Source organism: Bubalus bubalis, chromosome 13 (assembly GCF_019923935.1).
Source record: "Bubalus bubalis isolate 160015118507 breed Murrah chromosome 13, NDDB_SH_1, whole genome shotgun sequence".
Classification (NCBI taxonomy): Eukaryota; Metazoa; Chordata; class Mammalia; order Artiodactyla; family Bovidae; genus Bubalus; species Bubalus bubalis.
The window spans coordinates 57,307,531-57,325,390 of NC_059169.1; the positions used below are offsets into that span (position 1 = coordinate 57,307,531).

Sequence of the window (17,860 nt, forward strand, 5' to 3'; positions counted from 1 at the left end):
CTTGAGCATCTTTTCACATGCCTTTTGGTCATCTAATGTCTTCTTTGGAGAAATATCTGTTTAGATTATCATCTGCATGTTTTTTGATCGTTTTGTTGTTTAGTTTTTGATATCTGAGCTGTTTGTATATTTTGGAGATTAACCCCTTGTTGGCTGTATCGTTTGCAAATATTTCCTCCCATTCTGTAGGTAGTCTTTCTGTTTCGTTTATGGTTTCCTTTGCTGTGCAAATCTTTTAAGTTTAATTAGATCTCAATTGTCTTTATTACCATTACTGCAGGCGATGGATCCAGACATTGCTTCAGTTTTCATCAGTGTTCTGCCTATGTTTTCCTCTAGGAGTTTTATAGTATCCAGTCTTACATTTAGTCTTTAACTCATTTTGAGTTTATTTCTATATATGGTGTTAGAGAGTGTTCTCAATTCATTCTTTTACATGTAGCTGTCCAGTTTTCCAAGCACCACTTACTGATGAGACTGTCTTTTCTCCAGTGTATATTTTTCCCTCCTTTGTAACTGACTATAGGTATGTAATTAATTGACTATAGCATTTATTTCTGGGCTGTCCTGTTTCATTGATCTATATTTCTCTTCTGTGCCAGTGTCATACTGTTTTGATTACTGTACCTTTGTAGTATAGTCTGAGTTCAGGCAGCCTGATTCCGCCAGCTCTGCTTTTTTCTCAAGGTTGCTTTAACTATTCCAGATATTTTGTGTTTCCAGATTTTTACAGTTTTTTGTTCTAGTTCTGTGAAAAATGCCATTGGTAATCTGATAGGAATTGCACTGAATCTGAAAATAAACTCCTTTTGACAATACTGATTCTTCCAATCAAAGAACATGGTATCCATCTCTCCATCTGTCTCATTTTTGATTTCTGTCATCAGCATCTTATAGCTTTTAGAGTACAGGTGTTTTGCCTCCTTGAACAGTGAAAGTGTTATTCACTCAGTCGTGTCTGACTCTTTATGATCCCACGGACTGTAGTGTGCCAACCTTCTCTGTCCATGTGATTTCCCAAGCAAGAATACTGGAGTGGGTTGCCATTTCCTTTTCTAGGGGATATTCCCAACCCAGGGATTGAACCCTGGCCTCCTGCATTGCAGGAAGATTCTTTACTGTCTGAACCACCAGGGAAACTCGTTAGGTAGGTTTATTCTTGGGTATTTTATTCTTTTTGATGTGATGGTAAATGGGATTGTTCCCTTCTCTTTTTTTTATCTTTCATTGTTAGAGTTTGGGAGTGTTTCTTCCTCTGCAGGTAATAGACTTATTTCAGTGTATAGAATTGCAACAGATTTCTGTGCACTAATTTTGTATCCTGCTACTTTACTGAATTCACTGAAAACTACTCCAATAGTTTTCTGGTAGCACGTTTAGGACTTTCTAAATATTAATATGTCATCTGCAAAAAGTGACAGTTTTACTTTTTTTCCAATTTAGAGTCCTTCTATCAGACTGTTGTAGCCTGGACTTTCAAAACTATATTCAATAAAAATGGTAAGAGTGGACAACCATGTCTTGTTCCTAATTTTAGACAGAATGCTTCCAGCTTTTCACCACTGAATTTGTTAGCTCTGGGTCTGTCACATATTGTCTTTATTATGTTGAGGTAGGTTCCCTCTATGCTCATTTTCTGGAAAGTTTTACCATAAATGGGTGTTGCATTTTGTCAAAAGCTTGTTCTACATTTACTGAAATGATCATATAGTTTCTATCCTTCAATTTGTTAATGTTTATCAACCTGATTGATTTGCAGATATTGAAAAATCCTTGTACCCCTGGGATAAATCTCACTTGATCATGGTATATGATCCTTTAAATGTATTGTTCAATTTGCTAGTCTTTTGTTAAGGACTTTTGAGTCTATGTTCATTAGTGGTACTGGTCTGTAATTTTTATTTTTTTGTGGTATTTTTGTCTGGTTTTAGTATCAGGGTGACAATGGCTACACTGAGTTTGGGAGTGTTTCTTCCTCTGCAGTTATTTGTAATAATTTCTGAAGAACAGGTGCTAACTCTTGTCTAAATGTTTGACAGAATTCCCCTATGAAGTCACTTGGTAATAGACTTATTTACTGGGAGTTTTTTTTCTGACATTCAATTTCAGTACCTGTAATCAGTCTGTTCATATTTTCTATATCATCCCGGTTCGGTCTTAGGAAATTGTACTTCTCTTAAGAATTTGTCCATTTCTCCTAGATTGTCCATCTTATTGGCTTATAGTTGCTAGTGTAGTCTCTAAAGTCCTTTGTATTTGTATATCTGTGGTGTTGGCTGTTAACTTCTTTCTCATTTCTAATTTTACTGATTTAGGCCCTCTCCATTTTTTCCTGCTGAGCCTGGAAAAAAGTTTATCAATTTTGTTCATATTTTCAAAGAACAAGCTTTTAGTTTCACTGATCTTTTCTACTGTTTTTAAGATAACCATTGATTAATCTATTGCCTAATCAAAGCCATGAGGATTTACATTTGATTTTCTTCTAAAAGTTTGACCTCTTACATTTAGGTCTTGGATCAGTTAATTTTTATATATGGTGTAAGGTAGGGCTCCAACTTCACTTTTGGAAAATAGCTTTTAAGATTTACTTTTCCATATGAAACAAACCAAATATATTGAGAATGCTATTTTTACAACTACCACCCCCCATACAAATTATATAGTTTTGACTGTTGTTTAGTTGCTAAGTCATGTTGAAATCTTGTGACCCTCATGGACTATAGGCTCCTTCTATCAATGGGATTTCCCAGGCAAGAATATTGGAGTGGGTTGCCATTTCCTTCTTTAGTAGTATTGACAGGGGTTGTGAAATTGTGAATGAATTAATCCCTAAAACCACTACCTTTTTATTAAGTTTATCTTCTGCTCGACCTCTTCTGTGAGCTTCCTCCCACTCAGACACTTTAATAGTCAGCAAGTGTATTTCTGCTGGCAGTTAGTAAAATCAAGAGAGATAATCTTTCCAAGTATCTAGTCTGCCATAATGCTGGGAACATAAATCTCTTAGAGGATCTTTTCCAACATAAAGTAACCCAACAGTCTGAGTAACTGTTAGAAAGTAACAGAACCATTATTAAGCTCCAGCAATTTCCCTTTACATTAGGAATTTTTCTAACCTTATAGAAGCCTAATGCTTCCATATGTAAAGCAGTGGTCCCCAGTCTTTCAGGCACCAGGGACCAGTTTCACGCAAGACAGTTTTTCCACTGGGATTGGGGACCGGGGGATGGTTTGGGATGATTCAAGCACATTACATAATAAATGTATTTATTATGTACTTTATTTCTATTATTACATCAGTTCCATCTCAGATCATCAGGCATTAGATCCTGGAGGCCAGAGATTCTTGATGCAAGGGATATTTTAAGAAGCTATGCTTAAGAGAAACCTTTGTTAGATATACTTTATTTGTAAGAATGAAAGCTGAATTTGAGAGATGTGGTGAAACTGTCCAAGCCCCTAGCTTACCTCTCTTGATTCTGCCATCACGTGCAAGGCAGCCATGAGGTGGCACACTGGTCACAAAGATGGGCAGTTCCCCACTCTTACTTCCTCGGCCTCCAGCTACTGTCATCCCAAGGGACTCATGTGGTTCTTTCTTTATAGTAATGTGTTTTTCTTGGCATGTTACACACTGGGCAAGATCCTAAATGTGAGAGGAAAAACTTATTGGATAATAAATAATATATATAGGCAAAGTAAAGACAGCTGAAGTAAAAATTTATGTGGCAATTATAAAGACATTAAAAAAAATCACTATAGCATTGAAATTTAATACACAGTTCTTCACAGGCACAGGAACCCTGTGGATCACAATGGCAAACTCTGGACTACTGTCTCTTCACATGACTGTACATGGAACTGAAACACTCAGGGCTGCTGACACAGGCAAGTCCAAGTAAAACAAGCTCATCATTTGTATATAGTTACCATGAGCTCCCAGGTCGGATCAATCTACAAAAGTAAATAATGCACTTGAATTTTAAGATCCTGAAGAGAAGCCAATTAATTTTACTTCCATTTTTCTCTTATATTCTTTGAGAGAAAAGTTGACAGTAGTATTAAAGTGTGGATTTTACTAACTGCCAAAAACAAAAAAGCTACATACTTATCTTCTGATTCTGACTAACAAAGGTTATCAGAGCACTCAGTCATGAAGCAGATGCAAATATACCTTCAAACCTTTTATGAAAAACTAAAAGGATATAAAATAATTGAATTTTTGAAGTTAATGACAGGGAAATAAATCCCCAATGAACTACATTCTCAAGGAAAAGCTATTTTTATTGACATCTGTTACTGTTACTTATTACTGAGATACTCTTGATAACCAATTTTCTTTTGAAAATAGAATTCAATAAAATCAAGGTACATATATATAATAGGAATATTAAAACAATATTGAAGGCTTACTGTGTGCAAATCATGGCTTTTATGCATTATTGTTTAAGTTTACTTGTTTTTGGCTGTGCTGGGTCTTCATTGCTACACAGGCTTTTCTTTAGTTGTGGCAAGTGGAGGCTACTCTTCATTATGGTGCAGGAGCTTCTCATTGTGGTGGTTTCTCTTGTTGCAGAGCACAGGCCCTAGAGCACAGCCTCAACAGTTGTGGTGCATGGGCTTAGTGGCACATGGGATCTTCTCAGATCAGGGATCAAACCCGTCTCTCCTGCATTAGCAGGCGGATTCTTTACCACTGAGCCACCAGGGAAGCGCTATATACATTATTTAATTTAATCTTCACTGTGGTCTTCAAAGTAAGTGTACTATTGCCCCCCCTCCACCCCACTTTTATGGATGAGGAAACAGCTCAGCTCTTGTAACTTGTCCCAAATCATACAGCTCTTTAAGTCCCTGCACAGGGATTTGAGCAGATGCAAATATTTGAACATGTGCACATAATATGATGCACTCCGTATACATATGTTTGTGTGCGCCCACACCACACCACTACTATCCCACAGGGAAAGCTAATGTAAGAAGGTTTCCAACATTTAGCAACTATGAGAAAATGCAGGTAAGAATTAACATTATTAACAATATCAACAATAGAAATATGAGTTTATGGTTACAGAACTGTAGCACTCCTTTAATGACATGATTTGAAAACACTGACATGTACCTGTTAATCCAGCCCCTGAAACTGCAGGCCCATTTCCCTTTCTCTGATCCTAGAACACATATAACTCTTGAAATTTTACTTAAGGGAGCTACTTGCAAGAACTGGCTAGCACTCCTAGAAAATGTTATGACCTAGTAGAAAACTTGGAAATGTCTTAAGCCTGTTTAAAGGTATGAAATCTATCTTAGTATCCTTCAAAAATGGACAAAACCCACTTTGTTAAGACAATTCCTGTAAATTCAGTAGTCTTGAGTATATTTACAAGCAATTTTGGCTTTCAGGTATTTAATCAATTAGTTGTTTTAGTTGTCTAGAGGGCTCAGAAATACAATTTCTCCTTGGGAATGCAACCAAACCAAACTTTAAAGATTATACTCAGTATACTTCAGTTAAAGTACTAAATCATACAAATGTTTATCTAAGCAGCTAGAGGCCTAGTAGCAGGCTCATGTATGCTGTGATTTTTACAATGATTATAATCATCTGAACAGGGTTTTTTGGGTGAATTTGTGTTTGTTTTCCTAGGAGACCCTTTTTCCAAATCAGGATTTTATATAACAAATGCAGTATTTTCGTAGTAAATAGCTAGCACTTTAAAGTATACTTCATATGGTTGTTCTAACCAATCAGATTTGCAGAGTACACAGTAATGCTAAACTTATTCCATTTAAAATGTTGTCATGTAAGTTCAGTTCAGTTGCTCAGTCGTGTCTGACTCTGCGACCCCACAGACCACAGCACTACAGGCCTCCCTGTCCATCACCAACTCCTGGAGTTTACTCAAACTCCTGTCCATTGAGTTGGTGATGCCATCCAACCATCTCATCCTCTGTCATCCCCTTCTCCTCTCGCCTTCAATTTTTCTCAGCATCAGGGTCTTTTCAAATGCATCAGTCAGTTGTCATATAACATTAAAGACAACAAGAGTTAGCAGGAGAGTTAATAAAAAAAAATATTTGCCCCAAATAAAATAAGCAGAGTTTTCTATATGAATGTTGGAACGACCAAGTACAGTTTTTTATGTGTCTTAAAATTATGTACATACACTCATATCTCAAATTACCATAAAATTCAATGATATAAAATTCAAAAATAGATTCAGTAATCTATTTTTGCCTTATGATTTTTTAGGAATATACATTATATGCATAAAGCAAGGACAAGCCATATGAAACAACTATTTGAAATTCCTACTAAAAACAGTAAGTCCTTTTTCATGGTCATCACCATGAAGGCGAAATTACAGGTTTCCTTCATATACTTCAATTTCAGTTCAGAAATGAGAACGAGCCTGTGGGTACAATTTCTTACAAGTATAAACTAAACCAGAAACCAGTGACAAGTCTGTACTTAAGCTAGGAAACCAGGATACACCTGACAGGCCAAAAATACTTCTGCTGTTAAGGGGTGCTTTTCTCAGGGTCCCTGCGACATTCCAAAGGTAAGTATTCTCTCAAATACTCTCCTTACACTAAGAAGTCATTTGAACACACAGGGAACTTCCTGTGGTTTTAAGCAGACCAACAGATGTTTTTGTTTAATAAAGAAATTAATTTTACTTAAAGAGATTGACTGTGGAAGCTCATTTAGCAAGAAGGAACTACAAACCCTCTTTAAATTTCTGCAACTTAAGTGAGACAGTATCAAAATTCTCAACACAAGTAAAAGACCTTGGAATATGTTACAAAACCAGTGAAATACTGAAGAAGCAGGGATAAAACATACAGGAATTTTAAAAAGATTTAGGGTAGTCTTCCTCTTCTAGAATAGTCTTCCTATTCTAGAAGTTAAAATTATATGCTATACATGTAGCTATCAAAATTTATGAGTTATGTGTTTAATATTCACATGTCTAATTCTGTTTTAGGCAAGCTACCTACAGTTGCTAAGTACAGGCTGTCAATCATTGTCTTCATTATGCCTTTGCAATTATGTAAACTTTATATTTAAATGAGCAAGTTAAGTCCCACTTTCAAACAGAACTAAACAAACCAAAGATATTTCTGGACAATTACTTCTCATTAATCACCTGGCAGGAGGCCTTCCCCACCAAGAAACTAATGACTGAGGGGCTGAGACAGGCACTCTCCAAGGTGGCAGGATGCACACAATGCACAAACACTTCTGTGCACCTTCTCCAGGAGTGCACAGCCCTCATTAGAGTCTCACCAGCTTGTAATGACTTATCCTTGGAGGGTGGATGAATTCAGAACCATGAGCAGGCGCCTCACCTTATGCGAGCTGGGTCTATTGTAAGGCAGCGTCTGTGTGTGGTGCTGGCTGCTGCTCTGAGTTCCTGCCTCTCGGACGGTGCTTCCAGGCTGCGGTTTCCCTGGTCTGGCAATTGTTAAACTCACCCTCTCCCCGCTGGCCTGGAGGAAATACAGACACAGCCACCAGTCATTACCAATGTTTCTCATTTCACAGAGCACAGGTACTTCCCATCACTGCGCCAGCGCCTTGCCTGGGGTGGCTGCGAGTGCCTGGTGGCAGGAGGAAGGGAGCTGGTCTTGTGAGCTTGTGGTTCAAGGTGTCTGCCGCTGAAATACACACACAGCTCTTGGACAGACCCCCCCAGAACCCCCTCCCCAACAACCCAGGCAGAGCAGTCCACCTCCCCAAGGAGGTGTTCTTCCTCCCCAGGACTTCTTGAAGGGTAACTCTCTTTTAAAATGAAAACAAAACATGCAAGTCTGTCAACAGGAGATGACTGAGTCAATCAGCTGGTGAAGATCAGGACATAGTTCTACACTTACTTTCATAGTTAGGATGTTCACAACATACTGCAGACACAAAGCTGCGAATTCAGAACTCTGTGGACATATACACTCAGGAGTTTGTAAGGATGTTCTCCAAACAATGTTGACATTGCCTGCAGTGTTTAGTGCAAATTCAATTTTAACATATTTTCAATATTTTATCTTCAGTATTTTATTTCCACTTTAGACACAGAATCTATGTTATTTTTACAATCCTCAATAAGATGATTGGAAGTGAAAGTTGCTCAGTTGTGGCTGACTCTTTGTGACCACACGAACTGTAGCCTGCCAGGCTCCTCTGCCCATGGAATTCTCCAGGGGATCTTGCCAACCCAGGGATCTAACCCATTCATTTTTCTCAAAAAGAAACTTAAATTGAGCAACTTGAGTTTTCTATGCCTTGGGGAAAAAAAATCACAACACAAATTATGATGTAACTATTTAAATTATAAAAATCCAAATAAATGTATTACTGATGAAAAACTTTAAGTGTGTTTTCTACCTGTGTAACTATATTTTCCACATTTTGGTTAGAAATTTAGAACACTGCCTGAGACACAGTCAATATATATTTCTCTCTTCCTGGCTATCTTACTGAACTAACTTCTCACTTCAAAAAGCATATCCAACTCACTCATTTCCTTTAACAAATTTCCAAACTGGGTTAACTACCCACCCCCCCCCCACACACAAGATAAACTGTTCTCAGCAGGGCAGCAGCTGATGCGACCCACAGGTATAGCCCCTGGTGCCCTGAGTGCTGCCTCTGATGTGAGGGAATGTCAAGGCATTCGATTTCTTTAAGCTTGACGTCTATGAAATAAGACCAATGCCTGAACCTCCTGTCAGTGCAGTATGGCTGTGAGCATGTTTCCTGAAGGCTACATTTAACCAAAAAGTGGGGAAAAAAAAAGGAGTAGGTTAAAGAGGAAGTGAAACCTTCTCTTAGTCTTAAAACCTCACTGTTATTTGATTCTATGTACATATACATATTTCATGACTATCAACCTACCTTAATTTCAGATATTCAATTAACAGATGCTTGGTTTCCACTGCAATATGTGTTGTGCCTGCTTAAAAAAACCCATTTTGCTTAAGCCCCCTGCCTCCCCACTCCCCCTTAGATGCCATGGCATCCTAGAACCTAAAGATCTTCTCTGGTTTTTAACTCATCTGTTTTGATGCTGTTACTGAAAACACATTTCTTTTCTCTAATAATGACTACCTACTTCCAGAAAATATTATATTTAAAAAAAAAAGGCACTATAGAGATACTCTGAATAGTAAGTTACCTTCCCCTATTTTTATGGACTGAGAAGTGCAGGGGAGTGGAGACACCAGGTGAGTCGCACCCTCGGTGACTACAGCCCCTGGGGTCTTGCTCCCACAAGTCCACATGTGAAGTGTGGACACCACCACCAGCCACCTGACACCAAAGGGCCTTTAGAAACAGCCCACCTAGGTGGTCACGGGGGTGCAGATCAGCTGGGAAGAGGCAGGACTAGCGTGGATTAGACAGTGTGGAAGAATTTAGGTGGCCCGGCTGGATGGTGAGGTGACGTCGCACCACCCCGGACGGATCGCTGTTACCTGCTGGTGAGAACGCGCACTGAGCTCTGAGGGGAGACTGGGCAAGCGCAGTGGGCGTGGGCAGGGCTCACCTGGATGATCTGGGCAGCCAGCTCAGGTGTCCCGTGCTTCAGGTCGTGGCCATTGATAGCTAGCACCCGGTCGTTGCTGCTCAGCCGGCCGTCCTGGGCCGCCAGCCCGCCTTCCAACAGGTCAAGGATGAAGACGCCCGGCTCGTCGGTTCTGCGCACGAGTTTGATGCCTAGCTGCTCAGCAGAGTCCCGCTTGTGCAGCACCACCGGGAAGACCTCCTCCCGGGGCGAGCCGCCCTCGGGGTGGCCGTGCGCACGGCTTCCGAAGCGCCTCTCGCGAAGCACGGTGAGCTGCAGAGTGCTGCAGGGCTGCGACAGCACGGCCCGGGCATAGTTGTGTGACACACTGCTGATGTTGTAGTTGTTGACCTGGAAAGAAGGCATTAGGACAACTCTCATTTTGCCAAGTTGTGGAAATGTGCAACATTTCTAAAGGAGACCAACCTTGTGAAAAACATATACAGTCATTACTTACAAAGAACGCTTTATAAAGACATTCTAAAAGACAGACTTCCTAAAATTAACTTAAAATGAAGAGCAGTATGTAGAGATTGGTAGTTTAGATCACAGCCTTTAATGATAGCTGGATAACCTGTGGTGGATTTCAGAGCTTGTTTGAGTGTCTCATGTGTAAAATGTGTTTACCACTATCCATTCCACCGAGTCAGGATGAGCCTAACTAGTCAACAATGGTATGGCAAGGGGTGATGAAAGACTAGCTGTAGTGGAACAGAAATGGAAGGTCTACTGGATTATAAGTTTGCTTGATCAAATGAAATCCACTTAAGTTAGAGAAAATAAACTTAAGGAAACTGATGCATTCCAAATGTATCTCATTTCAGATGAGTGACTTTTACTTTAAAGCAGATAATCATAATTTCACTCTAATTCTTTGGCTCACAAGTGTAATGTATCTAACAAACATAAGCATAATTTTGTACTCACAGAACACTTATTAAACTTTGTAACTCTGAAATAAGTACAGTGACTGATCCTTAGACATGTAACATCACTAAGAAAATACACTCAGCTCCAGTTGTTTACCCAGTGGGAGGAGATTAGCTCTTGTATTTTTCACAGTGAGAGCTGTTCCCAACCCAACGCAACAGTGAGGGGGATAAGGCTCTGGCTGAGGTAGGTGTGATCACCTGAACTCCTTACATTTTTTTCATGTTAATCTACATGAAGCAAGGCCTCCCCACTTCCTGTTAATCTAGGGTTGATAGTTCTGAACACTATTACCTTGAAATTTTGTTTATTTTGGCCTGTTGATGTCTTTAAAACTTCAAATTCATAGGTATCGTACACAAACTTGCTGTTCTCCCAAATCTGAGACTTTTGTGCATTTGGTAGCTACCCAAGCCCTCAATAAGAACACTTTATAACACGGGATCAAGTACATAATTAAAGCAGTGTCTAAAAAGACTAGTCGGCCATGGATCTATGATTCAAAAACCATTCTTTCTGTCTATTCAGCTAAGAGCGACCTAGCTCTCAGCTCACGTTTGTCTTTCTTGCATTCAGATATCACATGACTCTGGCCAAAACCCAGTCGTAGGCATGCGAAAGCATATACCCTCTTAACTAGCCTTGAGCAGTAGGTGTGGAATATCCCACAAGGGAAAAAGGTTTTCCCTCATGAATGTGTGGTTGCTGGAAAATGCAGAGAAAGAAGAGACCAAATAAATAATTGTTTCTAGGCTTTGTAAAAGCAGTGCCAGAAGAGTAAACTCTACCATTTTGGTTAAATGTGGTTTGTACCAGTGTAATCAACACATGGGGCTTCCCTGGTGGCTCAGACAGTAAAGACTCTGCCTGCAGTATGAGAGACCCGGGTTCGATCCCTGGGTCGGGAAGATCCCCTGGAGAAGGTAATGGCAACCCACTCCAGTATTCTTTCTGGAGAACCCCATGGACAGAGGAGCCAGGCAGGCTATAGTCCATGGGGTCACAAAGAGTCAGACATAACTGAGTGACTCACACTTTCACTTCACTTTCAATCAACACATGGCTGTGGTTATTTTCCTTTAAAACTGAACATGCCTCAATCATTGATGATAACTCCAACTGAGAACACTCATTCTTCATAATGCTTTTAAAAGTTGTATTATCTTTAATTGTGACACTGATGTAATTTATACCTGCAGTATTTCTTTCCTTCCAACTGCTCAAAAGGCTGCATCACAAAAGGCCCTGAAGGTATATGGGTCTCCTAGTCAAAGAGCCTATTTAGCAGAAGAAGGTGTGTGTTTAATGTGGGAAAACCAAAGCCACACCTGTTACTGCAAATAGTTTGCTAAAATAAAAGCACAGGCTTGGAGCTCTTTGCTCTATAAATATACCATCTTCACAACTCTCGGGTATTTTAAAATTGGGCTCCCTGTATTATTTATGTAGCTCATACAAAGATGGAGATAACCAGATAGTAACAAATTCCAAGAAGCCTCCTTTCCCAGTATTTACTTCTGCTGCTGCTGCTGCTGCTAAGTCGCTTCAGTTGTGTCCGACTCTGCGACCCCATGGACTGCAGCCTACCAGGCTCCTCCGTCCATGGGATTTTCCAGGCAAGAGTACTGGAATGGGTTGCCATTTCACTTCTGAGTGACCATTAATAAATACTCCACGTGGGTGAGGGGTGTGGCTTTACTTACTGGTTCCAGCACAACCAGTCAAGAGGCCAAGCAGAAGTCAGGGCCCACAGTAGCAGAGATCCTTTTGAATTCATTAATCAAGTTATGTGTTCATACTTTTGTTACCAATTTGAATCATTAAACTGGATTTCAGATGACTATTACTAGAGTTATTAGTATTATGCCTCCATAAACAACAGTGCCTTGGAATTTCTACAGTGTAAATGTATATAGCTTTGAGTTAATTTTCAAAAAATATAGTCAATAATTTCAGATAACTGTAATGTTGAGTTATAAGGATTCAGTTATATTACTTAACACAATTCTCTAAAACAGAGGAGTAAAAAGTCTACTGCCCAACTATATTAGCTAACAAAGCCTAAAAAACTATTTAACCTCAGTTGTAATCAAACAAATGCAAATGAAAACAAAGTATTTATTTTTACCTTTAAAATTTAGAAAAAGAGTACCTAATGCTAGTATATCACTATTGGCAAAAAAGAAAACAGAAAAACCCATGTACACTTATTAACAGAATGGCTGGCAGTTGGAGAAAATGGGACAAAAAAAAGACAATATATGAGCTGCAGAAAAGGGCAGCTGGGCTCTTTTCTTTTCCTGAACCGCCCGCATGTCAGGATGTGGGGGCAGCCCGCGGACCCAGCCTCGGGGCTGGGAGTACAGGTGAGGTACCCACAGGTTTTGCCAGCCTTGTACAGCTAGAGACTAATGTCATAAGGTGAGAGCAATCACAGCTGTGCAGTCAAGAGTGAGCTTACTGGTAAACACTGCACAGTCAAGAAGCTGAGTTTACATAAGCAGGACTGTGACGCTTCCTGTACCCTGTTTCTTCTTAGTATTTCTAAACAAAACCCTGCTGGAAAGTTCCGTCTGTATCAGCTGTGCTAAGGGTTTGGGGCCCAAGTGTTACAGTGGGGATAACATACCTGAGGGGCAGCATACACCTAGGGGTGGGGAAATTCCTAGAGGTTCCAGGTTTACTTCAATAAAGGAGGTGGTTATGCCTGGCAGGATGTTAGAGCCACATCCACTCCATCAGGGTGGCTGCGGTCACACAGAAAAGACAAGTCCACTTACACAGTGCACTGTCCTGATGTGCCAAGTGATGAATGGAGCAATGAAGGTGGTCAGTGGCTCACATAAGGAGAGGGGAGAAGGGCTAAGCAGAACTGGAAGGACGAAGGTGGACAAGCCAGCACCAGGCTGGAACTTCATCCCACACAGAAGCCTCACCTCCCTCTCCCCTTAGCCTTAAGGCTAAGAAAACACCACCTGTCCCGAGCCAGCTCTTGGGAAAGGGGAGAAATTGCAAACAAATTCTGACACACTTTGCATATAAAAACAGCAAAACTCACTTACATACAACGCAGGTCCCACAGTACCACAATGTTGTTCTAATCTCATGAGTAAGAACGAGAAAGCGCCAAGGTGACAGAGGAATTAAAACGAGTACCTGAAGAATCTGGTCCCCAGCAAGGAGGCGTCCGTCTTTGGCGATCACCCCATCTCGGTAGACTTCCTGGATGACAATGTTAATCAGTGGCGTTTCGTTGCCACCCACAATACTAATTCCTAGCCGAATAAAAGGATTAGACCGGTGGATTTCGATGGTGGTGATTTCACCTTCTGGTAAGCTAAGTGGTTGTGGTGTGGCTGCCAAGTTAAAAGTGAGAGAAAAATAGATGGAAAGAGAAACATTTTATATCTTGATTATCTTCAGGCAAAGAAGTCATATTACATTAACAGCTATGCAATACCACTGGATAAGAAAACAGAATGACAAACAATATCTGTGTGCTAAGATTATCTGAACATTTCTTCTCCTAAAGGTGATCAGTAAATTATTGCAACCAGCTACTACGTACCAGATCATGAGGGGTGACACAGAGATCTGAAAGTTGTATTAAGAGAGCATCACCTCATCCTAACTGATGAGACAGTCTGGAGGGTGGTATGTGTGAAAGTCACTCACTTGTGTCCAACTCTTTGCGACCCCATGGACTGTATAGTCCATGGAATTCTCAAGGCCAGAATACTAGAGTGGGTTGCCTTTCCCTTCTCCAGGGAATCTTCCCAACCCAGGAATTAAACCCAGGTCTTCCGTATTGCAGGTGGATTCTTTACCAGCTAAGCCACAAGGGAAGCCCAAGAATACTGGAGTGGGTAGCCTATCCCTTCTCCAGCAGATCTTCCTGACCCAAGAACTGAACTGGGGTATCCTGCATTGCAGGCAGATTCTTTACCAACTGAGCTATGAAGGAAGCCCCTGGAGGGTGGAACAAATGTCAACAGTGCACAGCAGTATAAAGAAAAGACAGTTCTCATATGTGGTCACCACAGGGTGAGAGGGAAGTCACACAGGCCCTGAGAAAGGGAGCATCTTAAAAAGGGGTTATGGCTGTGGCAGGCAAAATCTGAATTTGTATGAACTTCTTCAAGCAAAGTATATTTAACAGTAATTTAAGTATTTAAAAGTAAATACCCAGGGCCAACCACCAAGCTATGCCCAGGAGCCACGACTATAGGCTTTCCCAGCAGGCGGGAGTCGAGGGGGCCACCAGAGCATCGCAGCAGTCAGAGGAGTGGCCTCAGCGTCAGAGACACACCCAGTCCTTCTCTGGCCGCACATGCTGACCGAGCAGTCTCTCCAGACTCTCCCTGATACAACCTCCTCACGGCACTGACACAGGTTTTGGGTCAGTTAGTGGATGGAGAGGGTCTGGCACGAAGCCTGACACAAGAGGCACTTAACTGGGGTCATTATTTTCGTTGCTCTTGATGTTGTTGTTTTCTTAGTCAAGAAGTGACAAGCAAACGTTTGAACACAAACACAGTAAGAAGCAGTTTAACGACCAGTGAATCTTGGACTGAATATAAGAGGGAGTGGAAAGGTCCCCTTTCTCGGGCTAAGTTCCACATCCTGCTTCTAAGCTGCAAGCTGTTAGAACTATACCCCTAAAAGGGTGACTTCTGTGGTATGTGAACCATATCTCAGAGTTAATTGTTTAAAGAGGAAAACAACACATGTGGGAGGGCAGCGGGGAGAGGTGGGAAGGAAGGAAGGAACGCCTGATTTGAGACAAGGTGGAGAACAGAGGCGGGGGCGGCACGTACTGTCCCCAGCCGGGCTCTCCTCAAAGGCGGGATTGTCCAGGCCGGGCTCCTCAGTCCAGGAGGGAAGGGATGCCGATGTCAGGGTCCGCCCTGAGCAGTCCGTTTCGGGTGATAAAGCAGCTGGAAGGTCTATGACAGTGGTTCCATTTTCATTCTCGATCTCCATCTGAGTCTTACTAGTTTTTCGTTTCTCTAGGGCAGCTCTCCGATGAGAAGCTCCAGGGCATCTAGAAAGACAACAGCAGGTGGTTTCCAGCCGGTGTGAAAGGGAAAAAAAAAATGACTAATAGTTTGTACCCCAACTAAACAACAGCAAAGGCTTCTATGCAAAAAGCACCTAGAAGTACCCGCAAGCAGTACATAATTCTGATCTTAATTTACACAGAAACTAAGTTCTTACCACTCCATGCAGCAAATTTAAAACAAGGCATCTGCACAAACAAGGGTTTGGTATATCTCAAAGAATACTTCAGTAAGAAGCTGTGTTTAGGAATATATTAGTACCAGAAATACATACATAGTATACAGCACTACAGTAGTCTCTGCCCTATGAGGGCTGTCCTGAGGCTCCAGTTAATCCCCCTTTTCACAGGGTAGATGGCTGAACCGCAGTAGTAGGAATGAGCACCTTTCTCCACATGCCACCGGCACCCTGCCTCAGACCCTGAGCACTGCTGGCCTCTGCTCTTGCAGCCAACACTGCACCTCACCCGCTAGGAGCAGAGATCCACATGAAGCTTCACCAGCTGCGGGAAGCTCAGCCAAGGCTCAGACTACCTACTTTATGACAGACACGGAAGCAGGTGAAAACATACCTCCTGGTTTGTAAAAGCAAAGCTGCAACAGGGGAATTACAGGTATGCTATGAAACCTAAAGAAGGTATTTCTAAGTTCTGGGGCAACTTCCATAAGTACCAAGAAATAAGAACTGTTACTTGGCTTGTTTTGACTTATTTAGGCAAACAAAGGGGGCAAGATACATGCTTGTTTAAACATTTAAAGAAAGTCTTATACACACACTGGAAATGCTGCAAGGTGCCAGCTCTTGTCCACATGATGCCTCAACAAGACACAGGATGAATAATGAATGCCGTCTGAGGAGTGAGCAGGAGGAGTCAGGCATCTGTGAAGGAGAGAGCCAGGCACACACCCCTAGACCCTGACACGACTCCACAGACCCCATCGACTCTCCTACTGGGGGAAGAAGTTTAGAAAAGGTGGGGCAGGGTAGACGACAGTCTTGTGTTCAGGACTGCAGTCCTTCATTCAATGACAGCATTCTTAAAAAATCTAAAATTTCAAACAAATTAAGTATAGAATTAAATTCAATTAAAGTACAGAATTCAATTAAAAGTAGAAGCTATTCTCTAAGGATATGAGTAATACACAGAGAAGGCAATGGCACCCCACTCCAGTACTCCTGCCTGGAAAATCCCATGGACGGAGGAGCCTGGTAGGCTGCAGTCCATGGGGTCGCTAGGAGTCGGACACAACTGAGCGACTTCACTTTCACTTTTCACTTTCATGCATTGGAGAAGGAAATGGCAACCCACTCCAGTGTTCTTGCCTAGAGAATCCCAGGGACGGGGGAGCCTGGTGGGCTGCCGTCTATGGGGTCGCACAGAGTCGGACACGACTGAAGTGACTTAGCAGCAGCAGCAGCATGAGTAATACAATTTCCCACATGAACCGAAGATTTATTTTAGGTCCTGGATTTCAAGGTTTGGAGAAGGTCATTATGCAGTCTCTCTGTTCGGCACTCTCTCCTGACTCGCATTCCCTTCACCTTGCTTCTAAGGGGCACAGTGGATGTTCTGCACTGCACTGCGGGGCAGCGCTCCACTGAGTGTTTCTGTAAGGGCCTGGTGAATATTTTTGAAAATTATATCACTGAAAAGATTACTTCTGTCGAGAAGTAATTAGAATTTAATTAGAAATTCATTTTTTAAATATTTTACTCAAAAAATTGACACAAAAAAACAGAATCATAAAAATACTTATAACTAAGATAGGTAAAGATTTAGTTCTCAAAATATATATCATACACAAATATTACACAGACTAGAAAAAAGGACTAGGAACAGGAATTGAAGAGGAAATACAAACAATATGAACACCTGGGAATTAGCCTAACGAATGACTAAAAAAATCCTACAAAGTAAATAATCATAAAGGCTAAGAAATAGTTATTAAATATGTTATTAATATTAAATATTAAAAAGCAAAACAAAGTTGCTAGAGAGGTAAAGAAACGGGTCTATATAAGTTCCCAGTAGGAGAGCAAATTGGTAACAGGAATTAAAGACATTAAACATGATGCCATACAAACATACAAAAGAATAAGCCTGCCTAGCATCAGAAGAAAGTTAGAGAGGGAACCTTTGGGAACACCCATGTTTAAATACGATGAACCAGCTGAGTAGATGGAGATAGAACAACCACATAAGAGCAGCAACAAAGAAAAAGCAGCCAAGTGTGTCAATGCCATGAAGGGGCAAATAAGATAAGGGCCACAGCACTGGTTTGATCTGGAAATGAGAAGGTCATGGTGAC

General features: G+C 41.1%; 1 protein-coding gene across 3 annotated transcripts in view; it reads right to left on the reverse strand.

Annotated features, from left to right (window-relative positions):
• Positions 1-17,860, reverse strand: part of LNX2 (ligand of numb-protein X 2) — an 89,947-nt gene that overhangs the window by 17,193 nt on the left and 54,894 nt on the right. For all 3 annotated transcript variants that reach the window (XM_025262869.3, XM_025262870.3, XM_025262868.3), the window contains 5 exons: positions 15,308-15,534; positions 13,647-13,846; positions 9,543-9,911; positions 7,354-7,494; positions 3,469-3,646 (listed from right to left, as the gene is read on the reverse strand). In XM_025262869.3, the coding sequence (XP_025118654.3) occupies positions 3,469-3,646; positions 7,354-7,494; positions 9,543-9,911; positions 13,647-13,846; positions 15,308-15,534 (1,115 nt within the window). The remainder of the gene's footprint in view (positions 1-3,468; positions 3,647-7,353; positions 7,495-9,542; positions 9,912-13,646; positions 13,847-15,307; positions 15,535-17,860) is intronic.